The sequence below is a fragment of the Cervus canadensis genome, chromosome 21, assembly GCF_019320065.1.
Source record: "Cervus canadensis isolate Bull #8, Minnesota chromosome 21, ASM1932006v1, whole genome shotgun sequence".
NCBI lineage: Eukaryota > Metazoa > Chordata > Mammalia > Artiodactyla > Cervidae > Cervus > Cervus canadensis.
In genome coordinates this window covers 49,779,548-49,807,117 of record NC_057406.1, presented here as the reverse complement: position 1 = coordinate 49,807,117, position 27,570 = coordinate 49,779,548, and the positions used below count along the sequence as shown (strand labels likewise).

Sequence of the window (27,570 nt, the reverse complement as noted above, 5' to 3'; positions counted from 1 at the left end):
GAATTAAGGATTAAGTAACCCAATGACCCAGGTGGCACAGTGGTATAAGAGTCTGTCAGTGCAGGAGACATGGGCTTGATCCCTGGGTAGGGAAGATCCCCTGGACTAGGAAATGGCAACTCACTCCAGTGTTCTTGCCTGGGAAATCCCATGGATAGAGGAGCCTGGCAGGCTACAGTTCATGGGGTCGCAAAAGGTCGAAACAACTGAGCATGCACACACAACCCAATGACAGGTTAGGTACCAGATCCAGGGACACCTGTCTTAACAAAAATCTAAAGAAGAAAGTGGGAAGGAAAATGGGAGGCATGCCTTGAAATTGGTATTAAGAAAGGAGAAAAGGGGGACAAGGAAATGGGACAGTCATCTAAAACCAAAAGGTGTTCTTGATCAGTTTTCTTTACTACTTGAGGATCATGTTAAACCTTAGGGCTCCACTTTCGTGTCATGAACTACCTGAATGCTGAAATTACTGTTCATCACTTGAGTATCCCCAGCGATCCAGTCCTTGAATGAGACTGTTCATAGAGGGGTGGTTGCTGCCTAAAAAGTGTAGGAATATAGTTGTCCTTGGGTACATTATTGTGTGTTAGGAACATGATACAGTTGTATACACTTTAAAGAAAATATGTATTATTATAAAAATATAAATATATATATAAATAAATATATAAATTTATATATATATATATAATATATAAATATATATTAAAGAAAATCATTGTGCTCGGTCCATAGACTAGAGAAAATTCCCACACAGATATGACAGTATTTCTCCATAAGCTTGCAAATTCTACTTTACAAAAGTTCAGTGACCACTTAAAATTAAATACCCCTTCAGTGGAGAATCCCTGATGCCTCCGCTGAATCTGCCAGCAGTGCAGGAGACAGGAGACACAGGTTTGATCCCTAGTTGGGGAAGATCCCCTGGATGAGGAAAATAGCAACCCACTCCTGTATTCTTGCCCAAAAAATCTCATGGACAGAGGAGCCTGGTGGGCTACAGTCCATAGGGTCTCAAAGAATCAGGTCTGTCAGAGTTTGGCTTCAAAGAATTGGACACAGCTGAGCACACGTACAGATAAAGTATAACAATAACTGTCTTCTTGATTACTTATCCATTATCAAAGCCTCATGATTCATTCTTTCCTCCCTTCGTTCCTCTCTCAACTACCCTCCTCCAACTTGACTATATCACTATTTCCTACTTCTTCCTTGAACCCCAGAAAAAAATTTGTTGACAAAAATTCATGAAAGTTAAAAGTAGCTAATTGCCTTTTTCTCCTTAATGGATGGTAATTTAGGATTGACTGTCACTTATTATTTAGAATTCATCTTGTAGCATTCATCTTGGATGTTTATGTCAATTGTAGACTTTTTACTTGGTGTGATGACAATAGTATTTATTGTGTACTTATTTTGTGCTAGGCATTGTGCTAAGTGCTTTACCTGTACTTAATTATCACAGCCCAGACCTTTAAGAAAGGTCCAATTATCTCTTTTTTAGAAATACAGAAACTGAGATGTAGAGAGGCTTAAATCATTTGCTCAGTCATTTATTCATGCTCTCATCGTATATTTGAGGGCATAGTATTTACAGGTGCAGTAGCTGCAAGTAACTACTTGCCTGCATTCAAACAGCTAGAAAGTAAGAGCTGGGATTCCAGTTCTGATCTGTTCACTGGCTGCCGTCTTCTGTTCTGTTGCACCATCTGATCTGAATAAGAGGTATGTTTACATCATTTTCAAGTGAGAGATTACAGTGTCTTCTTTATAGCTATTTCAAAATTTAGTTTTTAGATTTGTGTTCTCTTCTTTACCATGCCATTTCTATTTAATATAATGTCTTTTATGTGATAAACTCCAGGGATGTAATGTACATATTCATACATGAAGGGCCATTTTCTCCCAAGTTAAGATCAATTTCCAAACTGGGTTGGTATTTGTTTATAGCAGCTATTAAACCTGTGGTCTTTGTTTAGTTAAAGCCTTAAACAAGAACCAAAACCACTCTGTTTCCCTCCAAAAAAAAAAAATTTTGAACTTGAAGTGAACTGGAGGGAAAAGAAAACCTGGTAGGTTTTGGTTTGTTTGGGTTTTTTTTGTGGGGGAGGGCTGTTGGGGGTTTTTTTGTTTTAATTTTTTCACCTAATCTGCTTTGAACCAAAGCCAAACAGTAACTTCAGTCACAGCTAAACTCAAATGGAAATTAAATTTGAAACCAATAGGGGTCTTTCTTCATCACTAATACTGGTTTTAGAGTTCTTTGATAAAGAGAAAAGTGAAGAACTTAGCTTTTAAAAAACCTCGTGGATACTGAACTACTTTGTAACTCTTCTAATGACTAGAACCAGGATAGGAGAAAAGTTAGAAGATGGAGAAAGGAAAGTAGTTGAATCTGACCCAAGTTACAGAGTTACTCAGGGTCGTCTCCTCTTCCCTCACAAGTCTGCAGTAAGCATTTCTGTTCTGGTCCTAATCATCACAATCTTGTGGTAGTCCATTGGGACAGGAATTGCAGATTTTAAGTCGGAAGTGCTTGGAGAACAATGCAAGTTCTGTGCATAGCACAGACACAACTGAGCGGAAGTTTAACCTTATTGTGAATTTTAAAGTTAAAGGTAGTCGGCAAACAGGGCAGTCAGGTGTATTTGACTCAGACTTGTAACATGCCTAGAACACTGGGATTTAGTCATTTCTAAATATTCTAAAACATTTCTTTAAAAAAAAAAAACTTCAAATGCAAGCAAAAGCTCTGAGAATTTTCACATTACCTAAAAAAAAATTTAGTGCTTATGTTCTATGTCCAATTTTTAGGCCCACCATCAGACTTCACCTTAAACCAAGTAAGCTTTTGCTGAAAACCCTATTTACTGCCACAGCTTTTACAACTGCTTTTAAAACTTTTACAACTGCTGGATTTAAGTGTCAGATGAAGTTTAGTAAAACCATCAGTTGCTTCCCTCTCTGGCTTCTAGGACATACTCAACCCAAAATGATGTACCAGGAGATCTATTCATTTAAAATACTGTTTCTGTTTTAAAGAACCGGATCTGCACATTGGATATTTTACAAACCTGAAGTCCCACAGTACTTTTTTCCCCATGTTCAACTATTAGCTCCATATTTCTGCCTCTTTTTTTAATTTCAGTTGAGTAAAATGCACTGCCTTGCAAATAGGTGGGTGGTGCATCAAGAACTCTTCAACTTTATCTGACAAACTAGGAACCTTGTCAATTCCCCTGTGGTCCCAACTCAAGATATTTCAGGTTTGCTTTAAATCCTTATGAAGAGGATGGATGGTTAAATGGATGGGAAAGTAGACGTACCTTTCTGTTTCCTCTCTGCTGAAACTTTCAGAGGTGGGGACAATTACTGTTCTTGATCATGTTACTTATATCCATAGTCATCTACACGTCAGAGTAGTGGTTGTCAACCAGGGAACATTTGGCAATGTCTAGAGACATTTTTAATTGTTGCCATTGGGGAGTTTTTGTGGCAATTAGTGGGTAGAGGTCAGAGATTCTGCTAACTATTCTGTAGTGCACAGGATAGACCTTTACAACAAAGAATTATCCAGCCCAAAATAGACCAAGTCAATGGAGCTGAGTCAAGACTGAGAAACCTGCTTTCTGGTGGTCTAGGAGTTGAGAAGGAAGATGCAGAAGACATCAACATCATAGAAGTGAGCTTTAGCAGCCCGTAAGTGAAACCAGGTGTATTTTGTCAAGTGACAGCGGCTCTTTAGAAAGTACACATGTATGTGTGTTACAGCAGTAATTACATGGGAACAGGCTCAAAAACATTTATTATGTGGAATAATCTTTGAAAAGCAGAGGTTCTTGATTTTGCCATGGGTCCTTTGGCAGTCTAGTGAAATGAAATTAAATGTTTTTAAATGCATAAAATAAAATTTGGGGGATTATAAAAGATATCAAGTGCATACTTTAAAATGGAGAAGGACATGGCAGCCCACTCCAGTATTCTTGCCTGGAGAATCCCATGGACAGAGGAGCCTAGCAGGTTACAGCCCATGGGGTCACAAATAGACGACTGAGCGACTAACACACAACACGTACATATGGCTCATTTAGTGGCACAGAATAACTGAAACACGCTAAGCTCTTGTTCTGGTTTATCTTGGGTTTCGATGGTTGGTTGATTCCTTTTGCTTTTTTAGTGTTCTTATTTTTTCTCTTTGTTTTAATTCTTCCCTACATTAACTACTTATCTTCCAATTTCATCTTTTTTTAAACTTTTCAAACTCGGAAAGTTTTGAATTCGGGACTAATTGTATATAATTATGTGTTTAAGTAATATATAAAGGCAGACCCTGCTCGTTTCTGTTTGGGGCTAGTTTTTAATCCTGTGTTCTATGAAGAATTCCTTCATTCAGCAACATGTAATTATCGGGCTCCTGTTAAGTGTCAAGTACTGTTCTGGGCACAAGGGCTGTAACAGCGAGTAAAAAACTCTGTCTTCAGAGGAGTTTACATTATGGTCCCAGTGATTGATTATGGCTCTGACAATGAGTTTCATAAGACTGAAAATGTAACTTCTTCTTCTCTATGAATACAGTTTTATAAAATAACCATGAAACATGCTAATTGAATACTTGAGTTTCAGTTCTTATGTAAATAAGAGAGTAGTATATTAGAAAATCACAAATATTTACACCATAGTTTTTAACTTTATCCTTTTGTTTCTAATCTTTCTTTTTCAGAAACTAGCAGACCTTTCTCTTCGTATCCAGCAGATTGAAACAACTCTCAATATTTTAGATGCAAAGGTTTGTATTTCTGAATAATTTATAGGATAAACTTGCTCTACATATATCACCCTTCTCAGTCGCATTTAACTTTAATTGTATTTAGGAATGACTTCAATTTAGCTCCTGCATCCATGAGGTGGTGCAGTGCTTTCATTGGTTTAATTTATTATAATTGCAAAGGAAATCAGTCCTGGGTGTTCATTGGTAGGACCTATTTTGAAGCTGAAACTCCAATACTTTGGCCACCTGATGCAAAGAACTGACTCATTTGAAAAGACCCTGCTGGGAAAGATTGAGGGCAGGAGGAGAAGGGGACGACAGAGGATGAGATGGTTGGATGGCATCACTGACTCAAAGGACATGGGTTTGGGTGGACTCCGGGAGTTGGTGATGGACAGGGAGGCCTGGTGTGCCGTGCACGGTTCATGGGGTCGCAAACAATCAGACATGACTGAGCAACTGAACCGAATGGAAATAATCTTCATTATGAACCACTAACTGAGTCCGTTTAAGTATACACATGGGTTGAGGTTTCTTTCATTATTTAATCAAAAACATAATGAGTAACATGTTAACAAGTTGAACGTTACATAGTTTGCTTCATTTAATGGAAAACTCACAATTATCTTAATAGTAGTCATTGATAACACAGGAAAAATTCTATAAAACTTTACATGTCTCCAGAACAAAATTTGGAGAAAATCTCAGCTATTTTCCATTTGTAAATATATTAAATGCTAGCGAACAGTACCAATTCTGATCAGAAATCACAAAAGGTAACTGTCACATAAAAGCAAAAATAGAAGATTGTTTCGATTTGAAAGCTTGCAGGTTTTGTGTGCTTTTCTTGTATATAAAATAATAGAGATGCTAATATATTTTTGTGACTTTGTTCTTTTATCAAAAAAAAATTGACCTGAAAAAATGTTTATTGACTATTTATAATCCATGGGATTGCCAAGAGTTGGACACGACTGAGTGACTGAACTGAGCTGAACTGGAGGAAGTGAAATGACTAATATCTTCTAGCATAGGGATCAGAATGTCTGGTTTGGGCTTTCTACATCTTCCTGTGGTCTTCAGCTACTGTATTTCCCTCAGAACATTTCTTTAGCTTGTAATTTAGGATATTTGGCCTGGAACATGTTCAAAATAGTCTCTTAGCAGCCATACCCACTTGAAACTATTTGGGCCATGGCCACTGTGCTAAATACTGTCATCAGTCAACAGTTTTCAATTGCCATTGCTTTTTCATTATTCTTTATTATGAATATGTGTATTATTTTAATGTTTGTGGAATTCTTAAGTTAGAGTCCACGGTCACAAGTTAAGTTGCCATGTGGACAGGTTAACCTTAATTATTTCCATGACCATAGAGTTAATCCTCAAAGTTAGCCAAACATTTGACAGATGTGTGTCACTGATATCAGGTTGAAATCAGAAAAGAATGTTTGCATAGGTCTTGGAAATCCAACCTGAAATGCTTAACCACTGACATCATGCTCATTTTTTGTGTATGGAAAATAGCACATTGTAGTAGCATTCAGTGGTATTACTAAAGAACCAAGAAAAGAATAAGCTGCGTCACATGTTAACGTGTGGCAAGAGTTTTCTGATTTCCCAGATTGTTCAAACTTAAAATGTGCTACAGAGCGCATTTTGAAGGGGAACAAAATATTTTTAATCAAAATATTTTTACAACTTTGGGACATAAGTTTTCTCATTCCCACTTTACAGGTGAAAAAATTGAGGCCTAGGAAGTTTTGCACAGGGTTTCATATGTTGTGACTTAAACCTTGGCAATCTGACTCCAAAGCCCGTGCTCTCATTCCTTACCGTAGGATTCCTTATTAAAAAAATAATAATTCCTGAGAAAGAATGTTGATAAGCTAAATGAGATTAGTGAGAAATTCTTCAAAAATATTTTAGTTGTCAATGCCTTTCACTTTTAAGTAGTTTGTGGCACGGAGAATTTCAACCAAAGATGAGATTTTATAAACCCACTTCTATAGCTTAAAAACTTAAGAAAACTATTTAAAACACACACACACTTAGAAACTTAGTCTTGAAAGCTCTAATATTATCCTCATATACCAACATTAATTTTCTCCTCTCAGTTATCATCTATCCCGGGCCTAGATGATGTCACATTTGAAGTATCTCCTGTAAATGTCACTAGGATCACAAATGGAACACACTCTGAAGCCACTTCAGAGCAATCACAGGTATGTAATCAAGTCCCAGGAAGCATGAGCAGCAGGTCTTCTTGGGTGAACCAGATAGACCAAATCTGCAGGTTCAGATAAAGAAGTTAAATAAGAACTAGTAACATTTAAGATAAAAAATAAAGTTTTAAACAAGTTACTAGCTTTTCATTTTGTTGTTCTGAACAGTTTCCTGAAGTTAATATTTTTCTTGCCTATATAAAATGAAAATTGACTTATACAGGGCTAGGAATAATCTTGAACATAACTACTTTCTTCAAATTCACTCTGGAAATTTTTTTCTTAGTTCTTATAAGAAATGTGTCTTTTAAATGTTGTAGTATGACACTTTCACAGATGAATAAAAATAGAATAGTACAGTGACTACCCAAGTGCCCATTACCTGGATTCACCAGTTAAGATTTTGTTGCAGTCGCTTCATCTGTCTTTTTTTGTCACTGAAGTGAATTCCAGGCATCATGTCTTCTCACCCATGTATAATTCCCTGAGCATATGTGAAAAGTTCTGACATTTTCTTGTATAACCACAATGCCTTTATCATATACAGTATAATGAGCAATAATTCCCTGATAATATCTAACTCTTTGTTACCAAAAGTCTGCTCCGTGGGCCAGCAACCTACCTGAGGACTTGTTAGAAATACAGAATCTCAGGTTCCACCCCAGACCCACTGAATCAGAATCTTCATTTTAACAAGATCCGTATGTGATTTGAAGGCTCTTGAAATTTGAGAGTTCCTGATCTAAGAAACACCACTTGTCTAAAAAAGTGTGTTTGGGGAGTTGATTTGTTCAAATCAGCGTCCTTGTAAGGCCCACACTCTATGTTTGGCTCTTAGGTTTTAACGTTCATTTATGCTCTGTATAAATTTAAATTGTGTATTACTTTTTATTTCAAGAAATAAAAATTCTTCGTTGTTTAAGAATAATCGCTAGTGTATCTCAGTGAGGTATTAAAATCCAAAATAAAATAATCACTAAAATGGTGGTCTAACAAGTAATACCAAAGAAGCAGACTTCCTATGTATATGGAATTTTGCATTTGTACCTGGAGGTACTTTTTATGGGATATCTTTTAGATCATAATGATGTTGACTGTGATTATAATACCTCCCTTGTAAAGGTTTCTGACTGTATGTGTGGTGTGTTAAATGCTTTTTATAAATTAACTCATTTAATTCTCACAACAGCCCTATGAAGTAAATACTTTGATCAGTTCTATTAATACTTTACAGATATGTCAAATGAGGTACACAGAGGTTAACTTGTTGAAGGTCAAACAATAAACATAAAAGGTAGAATTTTTACCCAAACAATCTGGTGTCAAGAATCCTATCTCTTATCTGCTACACTGCACTGTCTCTAGCACCTGTGTTGAGCTCATAAAACATAACCCACCCCAGTATTCTTGCATGGAAAATTTCATGAACAGAGGAGTCTGGCGGGCTACAGTCCATGGGGCCACAAAGAGTAGGCCCCAACTGAGCACATGTGGTCTAAGGCTCTGTGTGGGAGGAGCCATATATTTAGAAATATTGTATATTTGGTGGGTGAATTAGATGACTGTTTACTTAACAATTAGGGCTTCCCTGATAGCTCACTTGTAAAGAATCCACCTGCAATGCAGGAGACCCCGGTTTGATTACTGGGTTGGGAGGATCTCCTGGAGACGGGAAAGGCTACCTACTCCAGTGTTCTGGCCTAGAGATTTCCATGGAATTCTCTGGCCTAGAGAGGTCCATGAGGTCACAAAGGGTCGGACACAACTGAGTGACTTTCACTTCACTTCACTTAACAATTAGGTATTAGAAAATTTAACATCCATTTAATTAATAGAATAAATTCCATTGTGATGATCACTGGAATATATATATAATATACAAAAATAAATTCAGATGTTTAGATGAGTTTAACTTTACAAGGTTTTATCAATTAAAGATGAGCCATTCTTTTTCTAAAACAAGGCATATGTAAAAACTATTACATGTTTCCATTCTACCTCATAGTTATTCTTTGGTGGATACTAACCATTATTATGTTTCTATAAATTTATAAAATGATATCTGACTTTCAGTATTAACTTTTCTAAGTGTTACTGTGCATGCCTATATATAATATGTATTTAAAACTTGTGCAGTTGTGTTGGTCTTGCCTATTTAAGGTCTCAAAAAATTGATTATGAGTAATCACAACTGAATTATCTAAAATCCAGAATTACTTGATATTCTGGTAATTTTATTAAAAAATAGTTATTAATTCATTTGGAGGATTTATAAAGTGCTGTTGGCTTCCTGAGTTTAAAAAAATGTGGTAAAGTTGTGTATTGATTGGCTCAATAAGATAACTGTTCAGCATGTTCTTAATATTGAAATCAACTTTTTATTTCTCTCCATTGTTTTTAATTGGTATATTTTATGTAAAATATTTTGAAATGGACTGAAGTATTGCTTAACACAGAATTTCCATTGACATTACAGTCAACTTGCTTATCAGTTAAAAGATAATCATGAACTTTTTTTTACATCATCCATTCATTGCAATCTCCAATCTATATATGAGTCAAAGACCCAAGGTTTGCATACTGATTTTTCTGCACCTTTAATTTCATGGTTCAGACCTTATCATTACTCACAGTAGAACATCTAATTGTACAGATTGAGATTAATTTGAGAATAAAATGAAGGACAGTTGAGAGATATGATAGAGGATTTAATGGGTCATACAAATAGCAAAGGTGTAAGACCTGATATAATTAAACCTTGTTGAGGTCTTGGTTATTAGGCTGAAGTTAAAGGTTGAGTTTTAAAATCCAGTGGTCTTATATGTAATTACCATTTGCTCCATTGTGCTATTGTATGAGTTTATTGTCCTTATTTTTTTAAAAGCATACATGGGTCTTGTTGAAATTTTTTGTTTAATTAAATGTTTTGGACGTTTTGTAATTAATGTATTTTGCAGATGGATGTGTATATGTATATACATATTTACACACAACATATGTGCACTTGTGTACACTTGACGCTGTCATATAACTGGAGTAACCTAAAGAATTTGGGGATATTTTACTTCAGCATTTGAAAGAGATTTAATTTACATTTGAATTATCTAGGGGAAAAACCTTAATATATAATTTATATTCTAATAATCATGAATACTGAAAGATTTTTTTTATTTATTTACACTTCAGCAGAGATATGCAGACATAAAATTGATATCATTCAGTTAAGGAACTTACCCTTAGTGCTAACATATAGTAAGTCACTAAGTAGACTTACTGTAAATGTCTAGGTTGATAGAAAAACCAAGAACTATATACAGACAGTCTTGGCTTTGCAGTTAAATGAAGACAGGATTCTAGCTTGGACGAGTTACTGTTTACATTGTACCATGCAAAGTTGAGAACTGCCTGTATGATGAAATCATTTTTATCCAAAAAGGCCATTCCCCGTTATTCTTCATTATAAGTAGTATTTATAATCTTAACCAGTCTGTGGAGAATGTTAATAATTCCATCAGTAGCTGAAATATATATAAACATAATTTTGTTTGAGAAATGAGCTTCTCTTCCACAAATTCTCCAGGCCTTGCCTTAAGAGATGTTAGAATAGCCATATCCACTTAGAACAAGATTATTCAACGAATGAGAAGTATAATTGTGTAGATGGTATAGATAACCTAGAAAATCGATTTTCTGTCCACTGGAGTTGAACAGTTGACAAGTCAAATAGCTTTACTAGCTTTATTAAAAGTTTTATTAAAATAATAGGTCCATCAATAATTCATGTTTTGTATCCACACTCAAGGGACAAGTAAAGCAGAATTTTAATTTTTAATGCCTTGAATATATTTGCACTTTTGCGGGAACAATATAGTGTTGACATTACATGTAACTTCCTCTGCAATCATATTTAAGTATTTGTAAATATTTGAAAACATATATCCTATAATTAAATTATTGGTATTTAAATTTAGAGATATGATTTTTTTCTGATATTGTTTGCTTTAGAATAATAAAAAGAAACATCCCTTTTAAGTAACATGATGGACCCCTTTTGTGAATTGTCTAAAGATTTATACACCATGCTCTCTACAGCAGAACAGTTTACAAGACTCTGGACCACAGGAAAGTGAAGTAACACCAGAAAATATCTTAACTGTAGCCAAGGATCCAAGATATGCCAGATATCTCAAAATGGTTCAAGTGGTAAGCTGATTTGGTCTGTCTTCTCTGTCTTGCAGCCTCCTTTGAAATTCTTAACCCTGGAGGTTTCATTGTTATTTCAGTCTGAGAAAACTGCTAAACCAAGTGACCTCAAGTTTTCTGTCCTCTTACTTCTTTCCTGTTTAATGAATGCCCTGATAAAGAGTAAGCAAAAGTCAAGTCTTTCTAATTAAAACTGATCTCACACTTCAAATTAGTATAGTTTGATATAGATTTATGTGAACTTTCTGCCTTTCATAATCTTTGCAAATCTTGGATGTATCAGATAGAAGAATGAAAGTGAATTATTCACTTAGTACATCATATAACTTTAGCTTAATTTCCTATATTCTAACACATGGGTTTTTGTGTATTTTTATTCTGAATTTCACATATCAATAGTTTGGTTCACAGAAAAGAGCATAAGTTACTTGGCCATATAAAGTAATGCTTTTAATATTATGACTTGAGAATGGGTAATTTTTCTAAGAAATCATCATTACCATGGTATGATGCAAAAAAGATATAATACAATATTTGCTGTTTTGTAACAGCAGAAGTTAGTTTCTTTTCATTCCTGTAGAAAGTCCTATTATAGTAGTGGAAGGAGCTGACTGTCCTTTTTCAGTTGGTCAAAAAATTAATGCTTTTGTAAAATTTTGTTATCAGACACAAGAAGTATACTAATGTTAAATAAGAACAGTTTTGCTGACCTTGGCATTATTTATCACCAAAATAATTTAAAAACAAAGACTATCTGACAACCAGAAAGAGTAGATTGGCTTATTTAGAAGCTACAGTGGTGACAATGGAGAGAAGAAAGTACATTCACTTTTTCTAGATGTCAGAAGAAATGGCTTTATCACTTTCAGAATTCTTCATTGATAGTCAAAACTCTGGGTTTTAGACTTTGGGGAGAAAAAAGCAGACTTCGGGGTGAAAATATATAAATTTTTTAAACTAATAAAATGGCACTAGTTTGAGTGTGAATCATGATGAATGAATTTTTAAAACGAACCAATGAAAGCTTAAGCTAAGCTTAAAATATGAACTGTTAAAAACTATGTCTTTGACTCTTTCAAACAAAAGATGGAAAGTTTCAGAGTAACTGTGAAAGGCTTTTTATTTAGTCTCTTCTTGCCTAACTGATATAATTAGGAAATAGTAAAATCTACTTTGTAAGACTACATTGAAATATTTAATAAAAGACCACATCTTAGGGTAATTGTTATATTCTTAATACATTGCCTCAGATTTTACAAGAACTTGAGAAACTCTCATTCTCCTTTTTCAGTATAAATTCATTGTCCATTTATTCCACAAATATTTATTAAACACTTGTTCTAAAGTACCATATTAAGTATTATCTAGATTTGTTTAGCCAGCTAAGGTTTCCAGACAGCACTTGACATTTTTATTTTTGTTATTAATTACTTAGAAAATTTTCATTGCTTTTCAGAATCTCATATATAACATATATCATATGTTTGTATGTATATCTGTAATGGGTTCTTTACGTATTCATTCTTCTAATCATGTAGCTTGTCATCTCACTAGGAAAAACAGCCAAAGTCCTTCACAGGCCTGTGAGATCCTATACAATTCAGCTCCCTTATTACCTTTTTAATCTCTTATCTTCACTCACTGTGCTCCAGCTCTATGGGCCTCCTTGGTATTCCTTAAATAAATCCATGAACAGTTGCCTAACTCAGGGCCTTTGCATCTGTTCTCTCTCCCTGAAACGCTTTTCCCAAATATCTTTATCATTTTTTCCTTCTCTTACTTCAAATATTTGCAGAAATATTACCTTCTTTCTGGTCCCACTCCCTTGACTCCTTCCCAACTGTATTTTTCTTCATATGAACATCCAATTACAGGCAAAATACTACATACTTTACACGCATTATTGGTGTCCCTCCTGCTTCTAGAATATAAACTCCACAAGGGTGGGAAATTTTTTGTTTACTTTGGTGTTCCCAGTTCCTAGAACCACAGCAGGTACATAGGATTTACCTATGAGTGAAAATGAAATGCTGCTTTAACCTTTGATAGGTTTTGGTGATAGATTACTTTTTTTACAGTAGCTCAGTGGTCTTTAGAGTAAGAAACTTTCTGGATAGAGGTTGTTAGTTCCCACCCATTAAACGAGAATTTCTGCAGTTGGGACTTGGAGCCAGAGCATATGTGTTTTGGAAAATGCTCTTCTGATTAAGAGCTGTTTAAAAATATTTTACACTGTTTTATAACATCATTCAAGTAATTTTTATCTAAAAACATTTAAGAAGCAATAAATTGTTGTTTTTCTTATTTTTTAAACTATTTTTTAAAACTATAGTTTTTTAAACTATCTTATTCTATAGTGGCACCTGGCTCTTAGCTCAAGCCCATCCCTTTTGTTTGGTGTGGCCATGAGCAGGAGTTTAATTTCTTCTGCCTGAGTTCTTTTGCTGTTCTCAGCCCAACATTCTTGATTTTAGTCCTCTGCCTCCTCCTGCCTTTGGTATGGGTGTTTCTAATTCCTAAACACTTCCAGGGTTCTGGAAGTGCTGCTGCTTTGTGGTATCCTCCTCTTCAGGCACATGGACTTGGCCTGCCTTTGCTCTGCTAAGTCATCATTCTTTTATCTGCTTTTAATTTCCATTTATTGTGGTTCATGGATGCCTCTTAGTCAATAAAATTGGAGTTTGTGTTATTTCTTTTTTGCCTTAGTATTTGGGGGTAATAATTTTCAAGAAGAAAGCAGGGACCAACATCTTTGCTTTGAAATTATAAGTTCATCCAAGTTAAATTTAATTTTATTGTTTTTAGTTCATTGTGCCAACCTGTATCCCAGAACCTTATTACCCAACTTTTGTATCCTATTGCTCCCTGCCCTACATTTCATTCTTCAGACAAAACCACAGAACTTTCTCAATATAAGCTCCATGCTTTTCCACCTCTGAATCTCGATCCTCCTCTTGATCACTACCTGTCCAAATTCTACTCATCTGACGTGTTCATATGAACACTTTAACTAAATTACCCCAAATCCTGAACCCACTGACATATAAAGCCAGAGGTGATGTCTCCCTTCATTTATCTGTTCAACCACTTTATCCGTGTTTTTTTAATCACTGCATATCTTGTTCCTTGATAATTTAAAAATACTTTTATCTACTGTGTTGAAAAGAAAATCATGAGCAAGAGTCCTATGCCTTGACCGATCTTCATAGTCACTTTAACACCTTGCCTATAAGGTTGCTCAATCGATATCTGTTTTTTGTTGTTGTTCTTTTTTATTTTTGTTTGACCACACTGAGTGGCATGTGGGATCATACTTCCCTAGTCAGGGATCAAGCCAACACCTCCTGAAGTGGAAGTGTGGAGTCTTAACCACTGGACCACCCCGGAAGTCCCGGTATTTGTTGAATGTACTGTTCTATCCTGCGTATTAACTCTTTCCCAATTTGTATCCCCTGGAAGTGTATAAAAAAAAAAAAAAAGGACTATTTTTTCAAGTTATTGATTTTAAATATTTTATAGAACCAAACCAAAAATAGACCCTCAAGGTTGATGTGAACCTTCCGATCATTACTCTTCAGATGACAGTTACTAAGCTATCTATAAATCCACTATTTTTCCTTTCTCCTAGGACTATCATGAGTGACCTTCAAAATATCCAACTGCAGATGTAGCAACTTGTTTGACAGAGCCCAGAACTGTCTTTCATTGGCGTGGTCACTAGATTTCTTGTCACTTCTGCATCATCATTCAGTTCTGGCTTTTTGTTTAAACTTAAGTATGAAATCGTTAAATCAGTTCCTCTCATTGCTTCCTTTGTTGAAGGATGCAATTTTCAACAGAGTAACTTAGGAGTCTGTCAGATGCTCTGATTTGAACAAACTTAAAGCTGCCAGTACATGTAAAGAGCTAATGTCACCCGCCCATCATGGTTCTGTCTTATCCTTGTGTTTGTTTGCAGCCTGTTTGAGGAAAACTTGACCTAAATCCTCCATCTGATCAGGGGACCAAAAAGTACATCCCCTCTGGTAATACATCCTTTACCTCCTTTTAACTTAGCTTGGTGATTCCTTTATCCCTTGTTCAAGAATCTCTGTGTAGTTTATATGAATAGGTTTAAAGGTATTTTGGTTTAAAAGTATCTTCTGCCTTCCATTATATAACATTGTAACATACTCTTTTCAAATGTCAGTTGCCATTCATGAATTCCTTCCCACTAAGTGTTAGTCCCTGAAATTTACTTACTTTGAAATTTCAAGTTTGCTATGTACAAATACACACACACACACACACACTTCTTTTTAGATGGTTGGATTTGTTTTCTCTTTGTTTATGTCTCTTAACTTGGTAGTTCTACTTTATTTTTCTCTCTTATGATGTTGTTATTGTTCATAGTCTCGGAGTTTTAGTTGAGGAATTTTCTTATCCTTTGATTTCAGTTTAAAGCCCCTTGATCATACCTGTGGGTCTTGCTAAGCATAATTTTGGTTCTTCTAAATTACTTAACACTTTTCCAGGGGTATAATCATTCTAGAGTCATAAGTCATCCCCTAAAATATGATTCAGCAACATGTGCATAGCTAGTTGTGTTTCCTTTATCATTGTCTTTACAAAACTATAGCTTTGAAGTAAATACCACCCTTCTTTAGAAAATACCTCACACAAGCGGAGAAGAGTCATTACAGACCCCTTGCAATCCGAGGCATTGAACCCTTCAGTTTCTGTCATTAGCATGGGAATAATCTAGATAGCTTTGTATCTCTGTTCTCAAGGATAGTAAATGACCTTCCTAAACACTTGTTTATTCTTCCAAGATGATTCAGTTCCTTGACAGTGACTGAGAGCAAGGAATATAAGAAAGAAAAATAAATTTGATATAAGAGCTTAACCCCAGCTAATTCTAGAAGATAACTTTACTAGAAATTGTCTTATCAATACTGGAAAATGTTTCACTTTCCCAACAAGATTGTAGATTTTCATTAAAATGCCCATTTTTTTCTCAACTTCTGAGAGTAAGATTTTCTTGCTACCCACTTACTAAAAATTTAGTTATTAACATAGAGAAAGACCATATCAGCATAATTCATCAAATGAGTTTTGTCTTATTGTTATGATCTTAAGTATTTTGTCACTCACCATACACATTTCTACATGTTATCAAAGCTGAATTTTAGAAGCCTGCATTCTGGAATTTAAGGGATTGTTTGTGTCAAAAAAAGGGAAGGAGAGCATGGTCTGCAGAAAACCTGTCTTCCTGAAAATCTCTATATACCAACAGTAAAAAAAATATATATACTTGTAAGATCCCCAAAATAACCATTCTGTGCTCAAAAGGGAGTTAACGGTGCCCCCAAGACACTGATAGGAGGGCAGTGATGTGATTTCTTCCGGTTTTAATTGTCTTCATATTTTTGTCATTTAAAATTTGACTGCTGCGCCGTAAGGGGTGTCTTTTTTTTTTTGTAAATTAATTTATTTATTTTAAATGGAGGCTAATTACTTTACATTATTGTGGTGGTTTTGCCATACATTCACAGGAACCAGCCAGGGGTGCACATGTGTCCCCCATCCTGAACCGCCCTCCCACCTCCCCACCATCCCATCCCTCAGGGTCATCCTAATGCACTGGCCCGGAGTGCCCTGTCTCATGCATCTAACCTGGACTGGCGATCTGTTTCACATATGGTAATATACATGTTTCAATGCTGTTCTCTCAAATCATCCCACCCTCGCCTTCTCCCACAGAGTCCAAAGTCTGTTCTTTACATCTGTGTCTCTTTTGCTGTCTTGCATATAGGGTCATCATTACCATCTTTCTAAATTCCATAGGTATGCGTTAATATACTGTACTGGTGTTTTTCTTTCTGACTTACTTCACTCTGTTTAGTAGGCTACAGTTTCATCCACCTCATTAGAACTGATTGAAATGCATTCTTTTTAATAGCTGAGTAATATTCCATTGTGTATATATGTACCACAGCTTTCTTATCCATTTGTCTGCCTATGGACATCTAGGTTGCTTCCATGTCCTAGCTATTGTAAACACTGCTGTGATGAACATTGGGGTACACGTGTCTCTTTCAATTCTGGTTTCCTCAGTGTGTATGCCCAGCAATGGGACTGCTGGATCATATGGCAGTTCTATTTCCAGTTTTTTAAGGAATCGCCACACAGTTATCCATAGCAGCTGTACTAGTTTGCATTCCCACCAACAGTGCAAGAGGGTTCCCTTTTCTCCACACCCTCTCCAGCATTTATTGCTTGTAGACTTTTGGATAGCAGCCATCCTGACTGGCGTGTAATGGTACCTCATTGTGGTTTTGATTTGCATTTCTCTGATAATGAGTGATGTTGAGCATCTTTTCATGTGTTTGTTAGCCATCTGTATGTCTTTTTTGGAGAAATGTCTGTTTAGTTCTTTGGCCCATTATTTGATCGGGTTGTTTATTTTTCTGGAATTGAGCTGCAGGAGCTGCTTGTATAATTTTGAGGTTAATTGTCAGTTGCTTCATTTGCTATTATTTTCTCCCATTCTGAAGGCTGTCTTTACACCTTGCTTATAGTATCCTTTGTTGTGCAAAAGCTTTTAAGTTTAATTAGGTCCCATTTGTTTATTTTTGCTTTTATTTCCATTACTCTGGGAGGTGGGTCATAGAGAATCCTGCTGTGATTTACATCAGAGTGTTTTGCCTATGTTTTCCTCTAGAAATTTTATAGTTTCTGGTCTTACATTTAGATCTTTAATCCATTTTGAGTTTATTTTTGTGTATGGTGTTAGAAAGTGTTCTAGTTTCGTTCTTTTACAACTGATTGACCATTTTTCTCAGCACCACTTGTTGAAGAGATTGTCTTATCTCCATTGTACATAAGCAGTGTCTTATACCTGTAATCCCACATATACTGTTTCTCATCTTTTCCCAAAATCTTAATGCTTACTAGGCCCTCAACCCTCTTGTAATCTTTTCTTTTCCTTCCTTCCTGTATTATTACTTAGAACCATGCTATTCTCTCTCAGAAGACAGTGAGTGTGTTTCTCAAGCTCTTTCAGCTTCTTCATTTGTATAAAAGTTTGAATTTGCTGACTTCCAATGTAGTGACCACTTGGAAGACACAGGAAATCCTATAACTTACAAACATGAACTTTTAAAAACAATTTCAAGCTTTCTGGGTATCAAGATGGACTGCAGTCTTTTCTGGATTTCTTTGCCAGCTACCCTGAAAACTTCCTCTTCCTGGGCCCTAGATTTCTCCTGGAGTGTGCTGCTTTTATATTAATATTGGCCTTGCTTCTCTTGTCACGTCTTTGTAAATCCACTTTAGAGATGAGGTAATTAAAACCAAAGCCAACAAAGTCTTTCAAAAATCACAAGTACCAATGCACAGGGAAATAAGCAGTACCTTGCTTTTTAGTCTCATTCGTTTTTTCTTTCACCCCTGGGTTACTACCTTCTGTGAGATACAAGAATGACTACGGTTCCAGGAAGCAGTTACCTCTGAGACCATTCAGATGCCTCCGAGGACACCCAGATCTTTACTTCTGGATGCATCATGCTATACTTTCTTAGCTTTGTCATGCAATCCCATGTGACTGTATTCTGACCATATTTCCTCTTAAGATCTCAGTCCCTTCATTCATAAAACAATATCTAAAGTTCTTTCTAGATTTTTGACCCATTAATTGATCTCCAAATTGGATCTCATTATTAACAAATGTTCCTGGAACACCTGCTGGCCTTTTCTGATTTTTTTTTTCCTTTTAAAGCAAGACTTTTGCACAAGATTTTTCAGTGAGTAATACTGTTGTGTTCCAAATGTGGCAGATAATTGATTCTGATTCAATGTTTGTTGTCATAATAGTGCAGCACAAGTCTTTACCAAATTACATATTGCATTTATAACTTAACTGGAATTGTGTGCCTAGATCACTTTTCCAACAATTCCCCCCTTTTTTACTGGCAGAGCTTGGTGAATACTTTGCCAGTAATAAATTGTTCATTGGGAAAATCCGACTTCCACATTAAGAAGCTAATGACTTGTATTTTTTGAAACCATATTTGCCAAAACAGTCTCTTCGGACACTTAGTTTTTTTTTTAAGCTCTGTTTTCTTTGGCTGGCTTAAAATGTGAATTGAATAATCTCCTTGGTTCTGGTGGTTCTGATGCATCTGTTGCCAGCATGGTGTTGGCCTGGGGAAATGTGACTTCCATTATCTAAGGAAAGCATCTCCAACTGATTCTTAAAATGTGCATCAAGAAATTATACACCTTGGACCTGGGGAAACGAATCAAGCATAAAGTAGAATGGTTTTTAGGTAAGGCATAGGTTTTTAAGAGTGATTCAGGGCTTTAAAACCTCGTTTATGATATGACCTCCATGTGACTTCCCATGGTGTAGAGAGTTCTCCAGGATAGGTTTCTCATCACTGATTAGCAAAATAGTCAAAAGGAGGAGCTGCTGGTTCACGTGAAGTCAGAGGTATGGAAAGCACTGTTGGCAGATGTAGTTTTAACAACTCTATGCCACTTTTTAAAATTTTTTAATTCTGCAGGTATTTTAATATGTGTTTTGTTTCCTTTATAATAGCTAAAGTTTACTGATCAGTATCAAGGTCAATATTTTTTGATTACATGAAGGTTTAGGGGCAGACGGTCTTCTCTGGTGTTTTAGCATCACACTATCCACTGAAGGGAAAAGCTGGCAGGGACAGCGACTGATTACCCACACATTTGAATGTAGATAAAGAAAAGATAAAAGTGAACATATTTGTCTGTTTAATTGTGTAATTTAGCCAACTTTGAAACTGGAAAAGGGAAAATATTTTTCCTTCCCAGTTCCATTTCCATTTGACTGTAATTGAAAGAAAGAAGCAAAGGTTAGCAGAATAATAAACCGCATGAGTAGTAACTTTGAGTTGACGTAACTGGAACTCAGGGCTTTCCAGGTGGCTCATTGGTAAAGAATCCACCTGCCAGGGCAGGAGACGGTTTGATCCCTGGGTCGGGAAGATCCCCTGGAGAAGGAAATGGCACCCCACTCCAGTGTTCTTGCCTGGGAAATCTCACGGACAGAGGAGCCTAGCGGACTATAGTCCATGGCGTCTATAGGCAAAGATTCAGACACAGCTGAGCACGGGGCACGCACTATGGAACTCGGTGACCACAGTTATCCTGCTTCCTTTACATTCTGTCTTTCATCAAGCATAAGAGAGATTGGATAAAGATTTTCCCTAAGCTAATGTGACAATTAGCTGCCAATGGAGAGCCCCTGAGGTAACAACCCATGCTTGCCATGGCCTGAGTAATTAGAAAACCTAGAAACTGGTACTTTTCATTGTATTTGGCAAAAAAAAAAAACAAACACTACTGAAGTTACTTACTCTCTGCTAAAGTCAGTGAAGCAGCCTCTAAGGAAACCACATGTAAAGAATTATCTTGCCAGTTTTCCAGATTATGATTTTTCAGTATTTTGGCTGTCTTTTGAATCCTTCCCATGTTGTCTTGACATCAAAAGTTTGGAAGGTCAGAACCAGTCTTGCCATGTACACATTTAACGTTAAGAAATTTTGCTTTTATGATGTATTTGCTCTTATGTTTATTCCTTGCTATTTTATTTTCTTACATGTTTTTGTTAGAGCAGTAAACAATAATACTGCTAAATTCAGGTTTGAAATTTCTTGCTTTTCCTTATGTGTTTGTTTTCCTGAGAACACTGAAGGGAATGCATGTAGTGGGCAGACTACTAAGTTAAATGGTTGTCAGTATCCATTTGGTGATTCACCTGCCTGATGCTTATCTGTTTCTTATATAATCTTCACTAATACTACTTTTGCCCATAACCATACAGCTCAGAATGTTAATGCTTGCATATTTTTTCATTATAGCTATCCTTGTGTAGCCTTCAGTTGCCATGAAAGGATTGATTTCAATAATTTCTTTATGGGAACTAGTTGTTTAACCATAACTATTTTTATATGGTGCTTATAATCTCTAGAAATATATACATATTTTGAACTGTATACTTCAGGGGGTTTTAGAATTCTCAGTCATATTTAATGAATGGTCACAGATCAACAAGCTGATCTATACAGATGCCTGTCTCCTTTAGAGTTGTAGAGGGGTATTTGGCTGCTGTATGAATTCTTTGTTTTTTAGTAATGTATCAGATAATTTGAATTAACGTAAATAAAAACTTTTTAAAGGAAGAAGAAGTGCCACATAAGAGAATTGGGAACACAAAATAATCTTTTAAAAATAATTGATAAGGTAATAAATTTAGGATGCTAAATTTGTCAAATCAGTTTTTCTTAACAGTGGATATGAAAAGATTATATTTCTGTAAGAATTTATTCTCCACGTCATATTTTGTATCTTCAGTCTCATAAGTAAAATAATTTAGGTAATGTGTGGGACAGCTTATCTGAAATAGTCCTTTCAGATTTAATTCTTTGCTTCAGTTTATTTATTTTGCTAAGCACCAATAACTTTACTTCATCTGCCTTACATTCATTGTAACACCATAATAGTGCACAAAAGGAAGAAAAAGAAGTAGAAGCAAGCAATCTAATACGGGGGGAGAATTTTTAGAGGATAAGCTTAAGGTAGTTTTAAATTTAGTAGGAATTTCCTTTAAAAAATTTTTTAGGGATTTCTTTTAAGTGACGTATAAATGGGAAACACTAAAGACCAGGGGATTTAGCAGAAAAATATTTTTATCTTTTGACTTCATATCTTTCATTCCAACTAATGTAAACAACTCCTTAACTCTTATGATATGTGGCAGAAAGAACAGTACACCACGATTAAAGTTCATAAGGAGGCTTTTAAAGATTTACTAAGAAGGACAGTTTTTATACTTGCTGAAATGTGTGGTATGGTTCTTTTACTCTGAAACCAACTGTAATTTGGGTAATTTTTTAGTTACCCAACTTTGATTTCCCCATCTATGTTTTTTCCTGCTGACCACCTCTGACAGAAGTAAGGGCCCTCACATAAAAGTTTTACAGATTGGTAAGGAGGAAATAATAGTAATGTAAGTTAAGTAGTTGCTTACTCTTTTTAGAAATATTGTGATTTTCACCTTAACTATAAAGAAGTTGTCTGTCTGAGATGTGTAAATTAATGGGAGAAAAAGTAAAGACCAGAGAAGCAAATGAGCTTTAGTTACTAAATGGGCTCACCTCAGGTGGGATAAAGTGTCATAGAGGTTTTAGAGACCATCAACTTGAGGAAGGCTTTTTTTTTTTTTTAATTTTTAAAGTTTATTTACTGGCTGTGTCTTTGTCATGCTGTATGGGATCTTTATTTGCGGCATGTGGGATCTAGTTCCCTGACCTGGAATCAAACCCAGGCCCACTGCACTGGGAAATGGAGTCTTAGCCACTGGACCACCAGGGAAGTCCCAGGAAGGCACTTTTAGTACCATACTCTTAACAAGGATCTCAGCATAAGCATTCACAAGGAGGTGGTCAGTCCTAGTATAGAAGATAATTTGTCTTGAATTGATCACATCATTTGTGAGTTAATTTTTTGGTAAGTGTTATGCTACCGTTTGGAGAAAATGCTAATATGTTAACTGTATGTTAAAGTAGATTTTAAAATACTGAATTTTATTGGGGAAAAAATGAAAGTTATCTTTTCCTTTACCTGAAGATATCTACCTCTTTTGTATTTATCTTAATACTGCAATTTTTAAAAAAAATTTCCAGATGTACATATATTTTACCAAAGTTTTTCATAATATAAGACAGAATCCTAACTTCTCTTTTCTTGTTCTTTTCCTAGCCCAAGTTCACAAATGACTTTCATTCAGTTGGTTGGTTAGACCATGTTTTGATGACCAATTGATTGAATTCCCTTCATTGTGGTTCTGAACCCACATAGAATGCCTCATCTTTGTCATCTTCCTTTGACTGCATCACTAGGAGCATTGAATGAAAGACTCCTGACACACTAATTCAAACACATTACCACTATCAGACTATTCGAGAGTAAATATTCTGTGATTTTGATCAGTAGAATATCCTTTTATAACTACTAAGAATTCTACTATGTATAGCTTTTGTTACCATATTTGCAGATATTTCATTGAGTCCTTTTTAATAGGCATATATAATAATAAGTTTTCAAAAACTGAACAGGAGTCCATCTGAATTTATTACACTTTTAAGCAACAAATTCCAAAATGATTTGCTATAGAAATTCTTTTGAAGTTTTTAATTCCTAGAAAGCAAAAGTATAATTAAATTTAGAAAATGCTATTAATACACATTTCAGAGAAGAAATATCATTTGAGTGAAATTAGGGATTGTAGTGTAGCTGATATTTATAATGGAGTTATAACATTAATTGACCTAACAAAGCAAGACTTCAAATTATAGATAGATATTATCATTGCATTATAATGATGGGGGGAAAATGAGTCTTCCACAGAGTACTCTGAAATCAACAATTATTTGAGTAACTACAAAGAAAACACCATGTGCTTTTTTGGTCATTACACCTAATAGGTATCATATTACAGGAATATCCTGGGGGAAAATCAACACATGAGGAAATTGATACAGCTGTATTGTGAATTATCTTATGATAATAGATCCCTCAGTTTTTGAAATAATTTCTTTAAGGGTTTTTCTCGATAGGCATTTAGGTTAACTTTAGTTCGCATTTCTAAAAGCTATAGATGGAACTGCGAAAGTATTTATTTTATGAATGAAGTAATAATAACTGCCTGGCCCTTGGTCATCATGGTTGGTGTCATTTTTGTCCATTTTATCATGTGATTTGTTCTTACATCTTTAAAGATATCTGGTGGGCAGTCAGTGAGAAACACTTTCTCACTGGGATAATAGTCACTTGAGATAGTCACTAAAAAAGGAATTACTCTTTAGCGCCATAGAAACCACTGTATTTAGGGCTAGTCAAGATTTGTGAGCCTCTTTTTTGACCACATTTTTAGGTTCAAATTAATGACCCATGGTGGCAGCAGTATGAGAGTTAAAATCAGTGTCAGCATTTTCTAAATCTGTACGTCATTAGAAATGAAGCTTGCTTTTTTTTAGATAGCCATCATCCATTTTACACTGATTAAGAGATTTATTTAAATAAATTTTATATCCCTTCATGAAAAGCTTTCACAAGGAGATAATTGGGCATGTAACTGTTTTTATGTTATGATTTGTTCAGTAAACATTTATTATCTATTATAGAGGCTATTTCACCTAAAATTTTTCTTCTAAATGTAATACCTTATATTGCATATAATGGAATATAGATATTTTAAATACAGCACTATTGAAAATCAGAAGGCAAAGGAATGGTTGAGTCCATTTACCTAAATTAAAATTTAAGTAAACACAGCTTGATTGGAGGACTGGCTGCTTTTTTCCAACCCGTAGCATGTTTTCATTTCCTACTCACTCCCTCTTCTTTCCAATAACAAAAAGTACCATCCACCTATCAACTCCATAGACCCTTATTGTTTACCTAAATAGGAGATAGCATATATTCAATCTTTCATAACTGAATTGTGATACAGGCTCATAAACTGAGAGGAAAAAACTTGAAAATACGCATATTATTATTTTTAAAAAGGAAAGTCATTTATTTCTGTTAGATTGAGTAAGAGGGTTTTTTCCCCCTCCCTCTTCTAATCTGATACTATAGGAGAATTTCAACAGGATTTATAAAGGAATTTAGTATCTTGGTTTTCATTAACATAATAATAAATAGATGTAAATACTGGCAGTCCTATAAGCCTCCAACAGTTTTTGTGATATAAGAAAGTAGTGTTTAACTATTAGTATTGCCATCATAATTTCATTAGTGTGGCTTCTTTACACACTTTCTCCAGTGACGCAAATACAGACATGATTTTTTGGAACCTCAGGCTTATGGCTGCCTTCTCTCTTCTTCATTACTTATGTTGGACAAACTACTATTATCACTTGCCAAAAATAATCCCACAGTTCAGTAGACTTCAGTTTTGAGGTCTCTCATGTCCTCCTTAGACCACCAGTAGCTTTGTCTTTTGGAGATCAGAAATTGGATGCTTCTTTTTGGTGTCTAACAAGCCAGACTCTGTTTCTTAAGCTCTAAGGAAGAATATAGCAAAACAACATTTTCTAAGCAACATCTCTGGAAACATAGCAGCAAATCTCTTTGGAATAGATCGTTTGGAGCATAGGCCAAATTATTTTTATATTGCGCTTTAATCAGATTTGTATTAAGGTAATGATAATAGTAAAGCCTTTAATATAGGGTAAGATAGTTATATGTATTTTCTTTATAGTCATACACAGAAATGACTAAAGATGCACCAAATTTTGGTAATATCTGTATTCTCCTGATGTAACCAGTTTTAAGAAACTAAGGATAAAATACAGAGCTTACAGACTCAGGCTTCTCTTATTCTTATACTGTAACCATTTCCATGAAACTAATGTTAAAATAGGAAGCTTTTCTAATTTTACCAACTTCCCTGTTCTCCAGTTCTCCCTTTCCACCCCCTGCCTCCCCTCTCCAATCCCGTACACAGTTTCTCTGCTATATTTTAGGAAACTTTTTTTTCAATCCTCATTTCTCCTCCCTTCTGTTTTCTCGGCTTTATAACTTGTTTATATAACCTTTCCAATGATATCCTGTGGATTATGCTAAATTATAATAAATAAATCATGTAGTTGAGTTTCAAAAACCTTATACCATCAAACCATAGTTAATAAAAACTGTGAGAGTTTTTTTAAAGTATGACCTTAACTCTGGTCTTTTCCCATTTCTCCCTAGCACTTCAGTGTTTTTTTATGCAATGTTTCAAACTCCTAATTTTCCCTGTTATACGAAAGAGTTGAGTGGCATTTAAATTATCAAGTAAAAATTTCCAAACTTGTTTTTCAAGTGGCCAGCTTTCTCCTCTACTGTTAAGTAATTTTTTATTAAAAAGTTATTATGAAGTACATTTTATTTCAAAATCTTTCAAGTCTTAGCTCCAGGTAGTATATTTTAAAGTGGTGCAAATTTTAATCTTGAGCATACTTTATTCCAAATGTTAGAGTGTTCACACTGGATACCCTAAAGCAAATAATTGCTTTTTTCTCCCTATCTTTTGTTTATCCTTAAACCTTATAAGCTAGCAAAAGATCCAAAATTTTATCTTCTATCTCCTTTGTCTTCTAAACCTACCATATTTTCACTTTGCAGAATACCTTAAAGATTGCCCCATGGAACAGTATTGTTTTGAGAAGTATGGTTTTGAAGAGAATTCTACAGTGATGCTATTTATTTTCATCCACCTAGTATTTAGGATGCATTAAAGTATCTGTTGCCATCAGAGTCTTAATAGATTAAGTTTTACAAATTTATAATATAAAACATAGCAGTTACGAAGGTGAATATGTAGATGGGCCTGTAAATGGCAGCCTTGCCTCTTCCACAAGAGAGTCGTCCTGGTAACTTGTGAATCTGAAGCCTTTGCTTTCCCAGCCTCCTCTAACCTAGCAAGCTGTAGAGACCTCAACTTTTTCTCCTCCATAGCCAAAATAAGAGATTATAGTTGTAGAAGGCATCTCTGACTCTTGCTACAGCTCTCTTTTCTGGGCTTTTTTTCTTTATAAGTAAGGATTAAATTTTTAATACATTATTTGATTTTAAAAATAAGGATTGTAATTAAAAATAATTTGAACTTAATTTGGCAAGATCTGTCCCACTTCTTTCCCATTGTATTGTTTTCCTCTATTTCTTTGCATTGATCTCTGAGGAAGGCTTTCTTATCTCTCCTTGCTGTTCCTTGGAACTCCATTCGAATGGGTATATCTTTCCTTTTCTCCTATGCCTTTCGCTTCTCTTCTTTTCACAGCTATTTGTTAAGGCCTCCTCAGACAGCCATTTTGCCTTTTTGCATTTCTTTTTGTTGGGGATGGTCTTGATCCCTGCCTCCTATACAGTGTCACAAACCTCTGTCCATAGTTCTTCAGGCACTCTGTCTGTCAGATCTAATCCCTTGAATCTATTTCTCACTTCCACTGTATAATCGTAAGGGATTTGATTTAGGTCGTACCTGAATGATCTAGTGGTTTTCCCTACTTTCTTCAACTTAAGTCTGAATTTGGCAATAAGGAGTTCATGATCTGAGCCACAGTCAGCTCCTGGTCTTGTTTATGCTGACTGTATAGAGCTTCTCCGTTTTTGGCTTCAAAGAATATAATCAGTCTGATTTCAGTGTTGACCACCTGGTGATGTCCATGTGTAGAGTCTTCTGTTGTGTTGTTGGAAGATGATGTTTGCTATTACCAGTGCATTCTCATGGCAAAACTCTATTCTGTTAGCCTTTGCCCTGCTTCATTCTGTCCTTCAAGGCCAAATTTGCCTGTTACTCCAGGTATT

The 27,570-nt window shown here is 35.3% G+C and overlaps 1 protein-coding gene across 2 annotated transcripts in view; it reads left to right on the top strand.

Moving 5' to 3' along the window:
- Positions 1 to 27,570, top strand: part of WASHC3 (WASH complex subunit 3) — a 55,484-nt gene that overhangs the window by 1,294 nt on the left and 26,620 nt on the right. The window contains exons 3-5 of one of the 2 annotated variants that reach the window (XM_043440601.1): positions 4,724 to 4,789; positions 6,889 to 6,996; positions 11,089 to 11,199. In XM_043440601.1, the coding sequence (XP_043296536.1) occupies positions 4,724 to 4,789; positions 6,889 to 6,996; positions 11,089 to 11,199 (285 nt within the window). The remainder of the gene's footprint in view (positions 1 to 4,723; positions 4,790 to 6,888; positions 6,997 to 11,088; positions 11,200 to 27,570) is intronic. The other variant, XM_043440602.1, reaches the window with a different exon arrangement.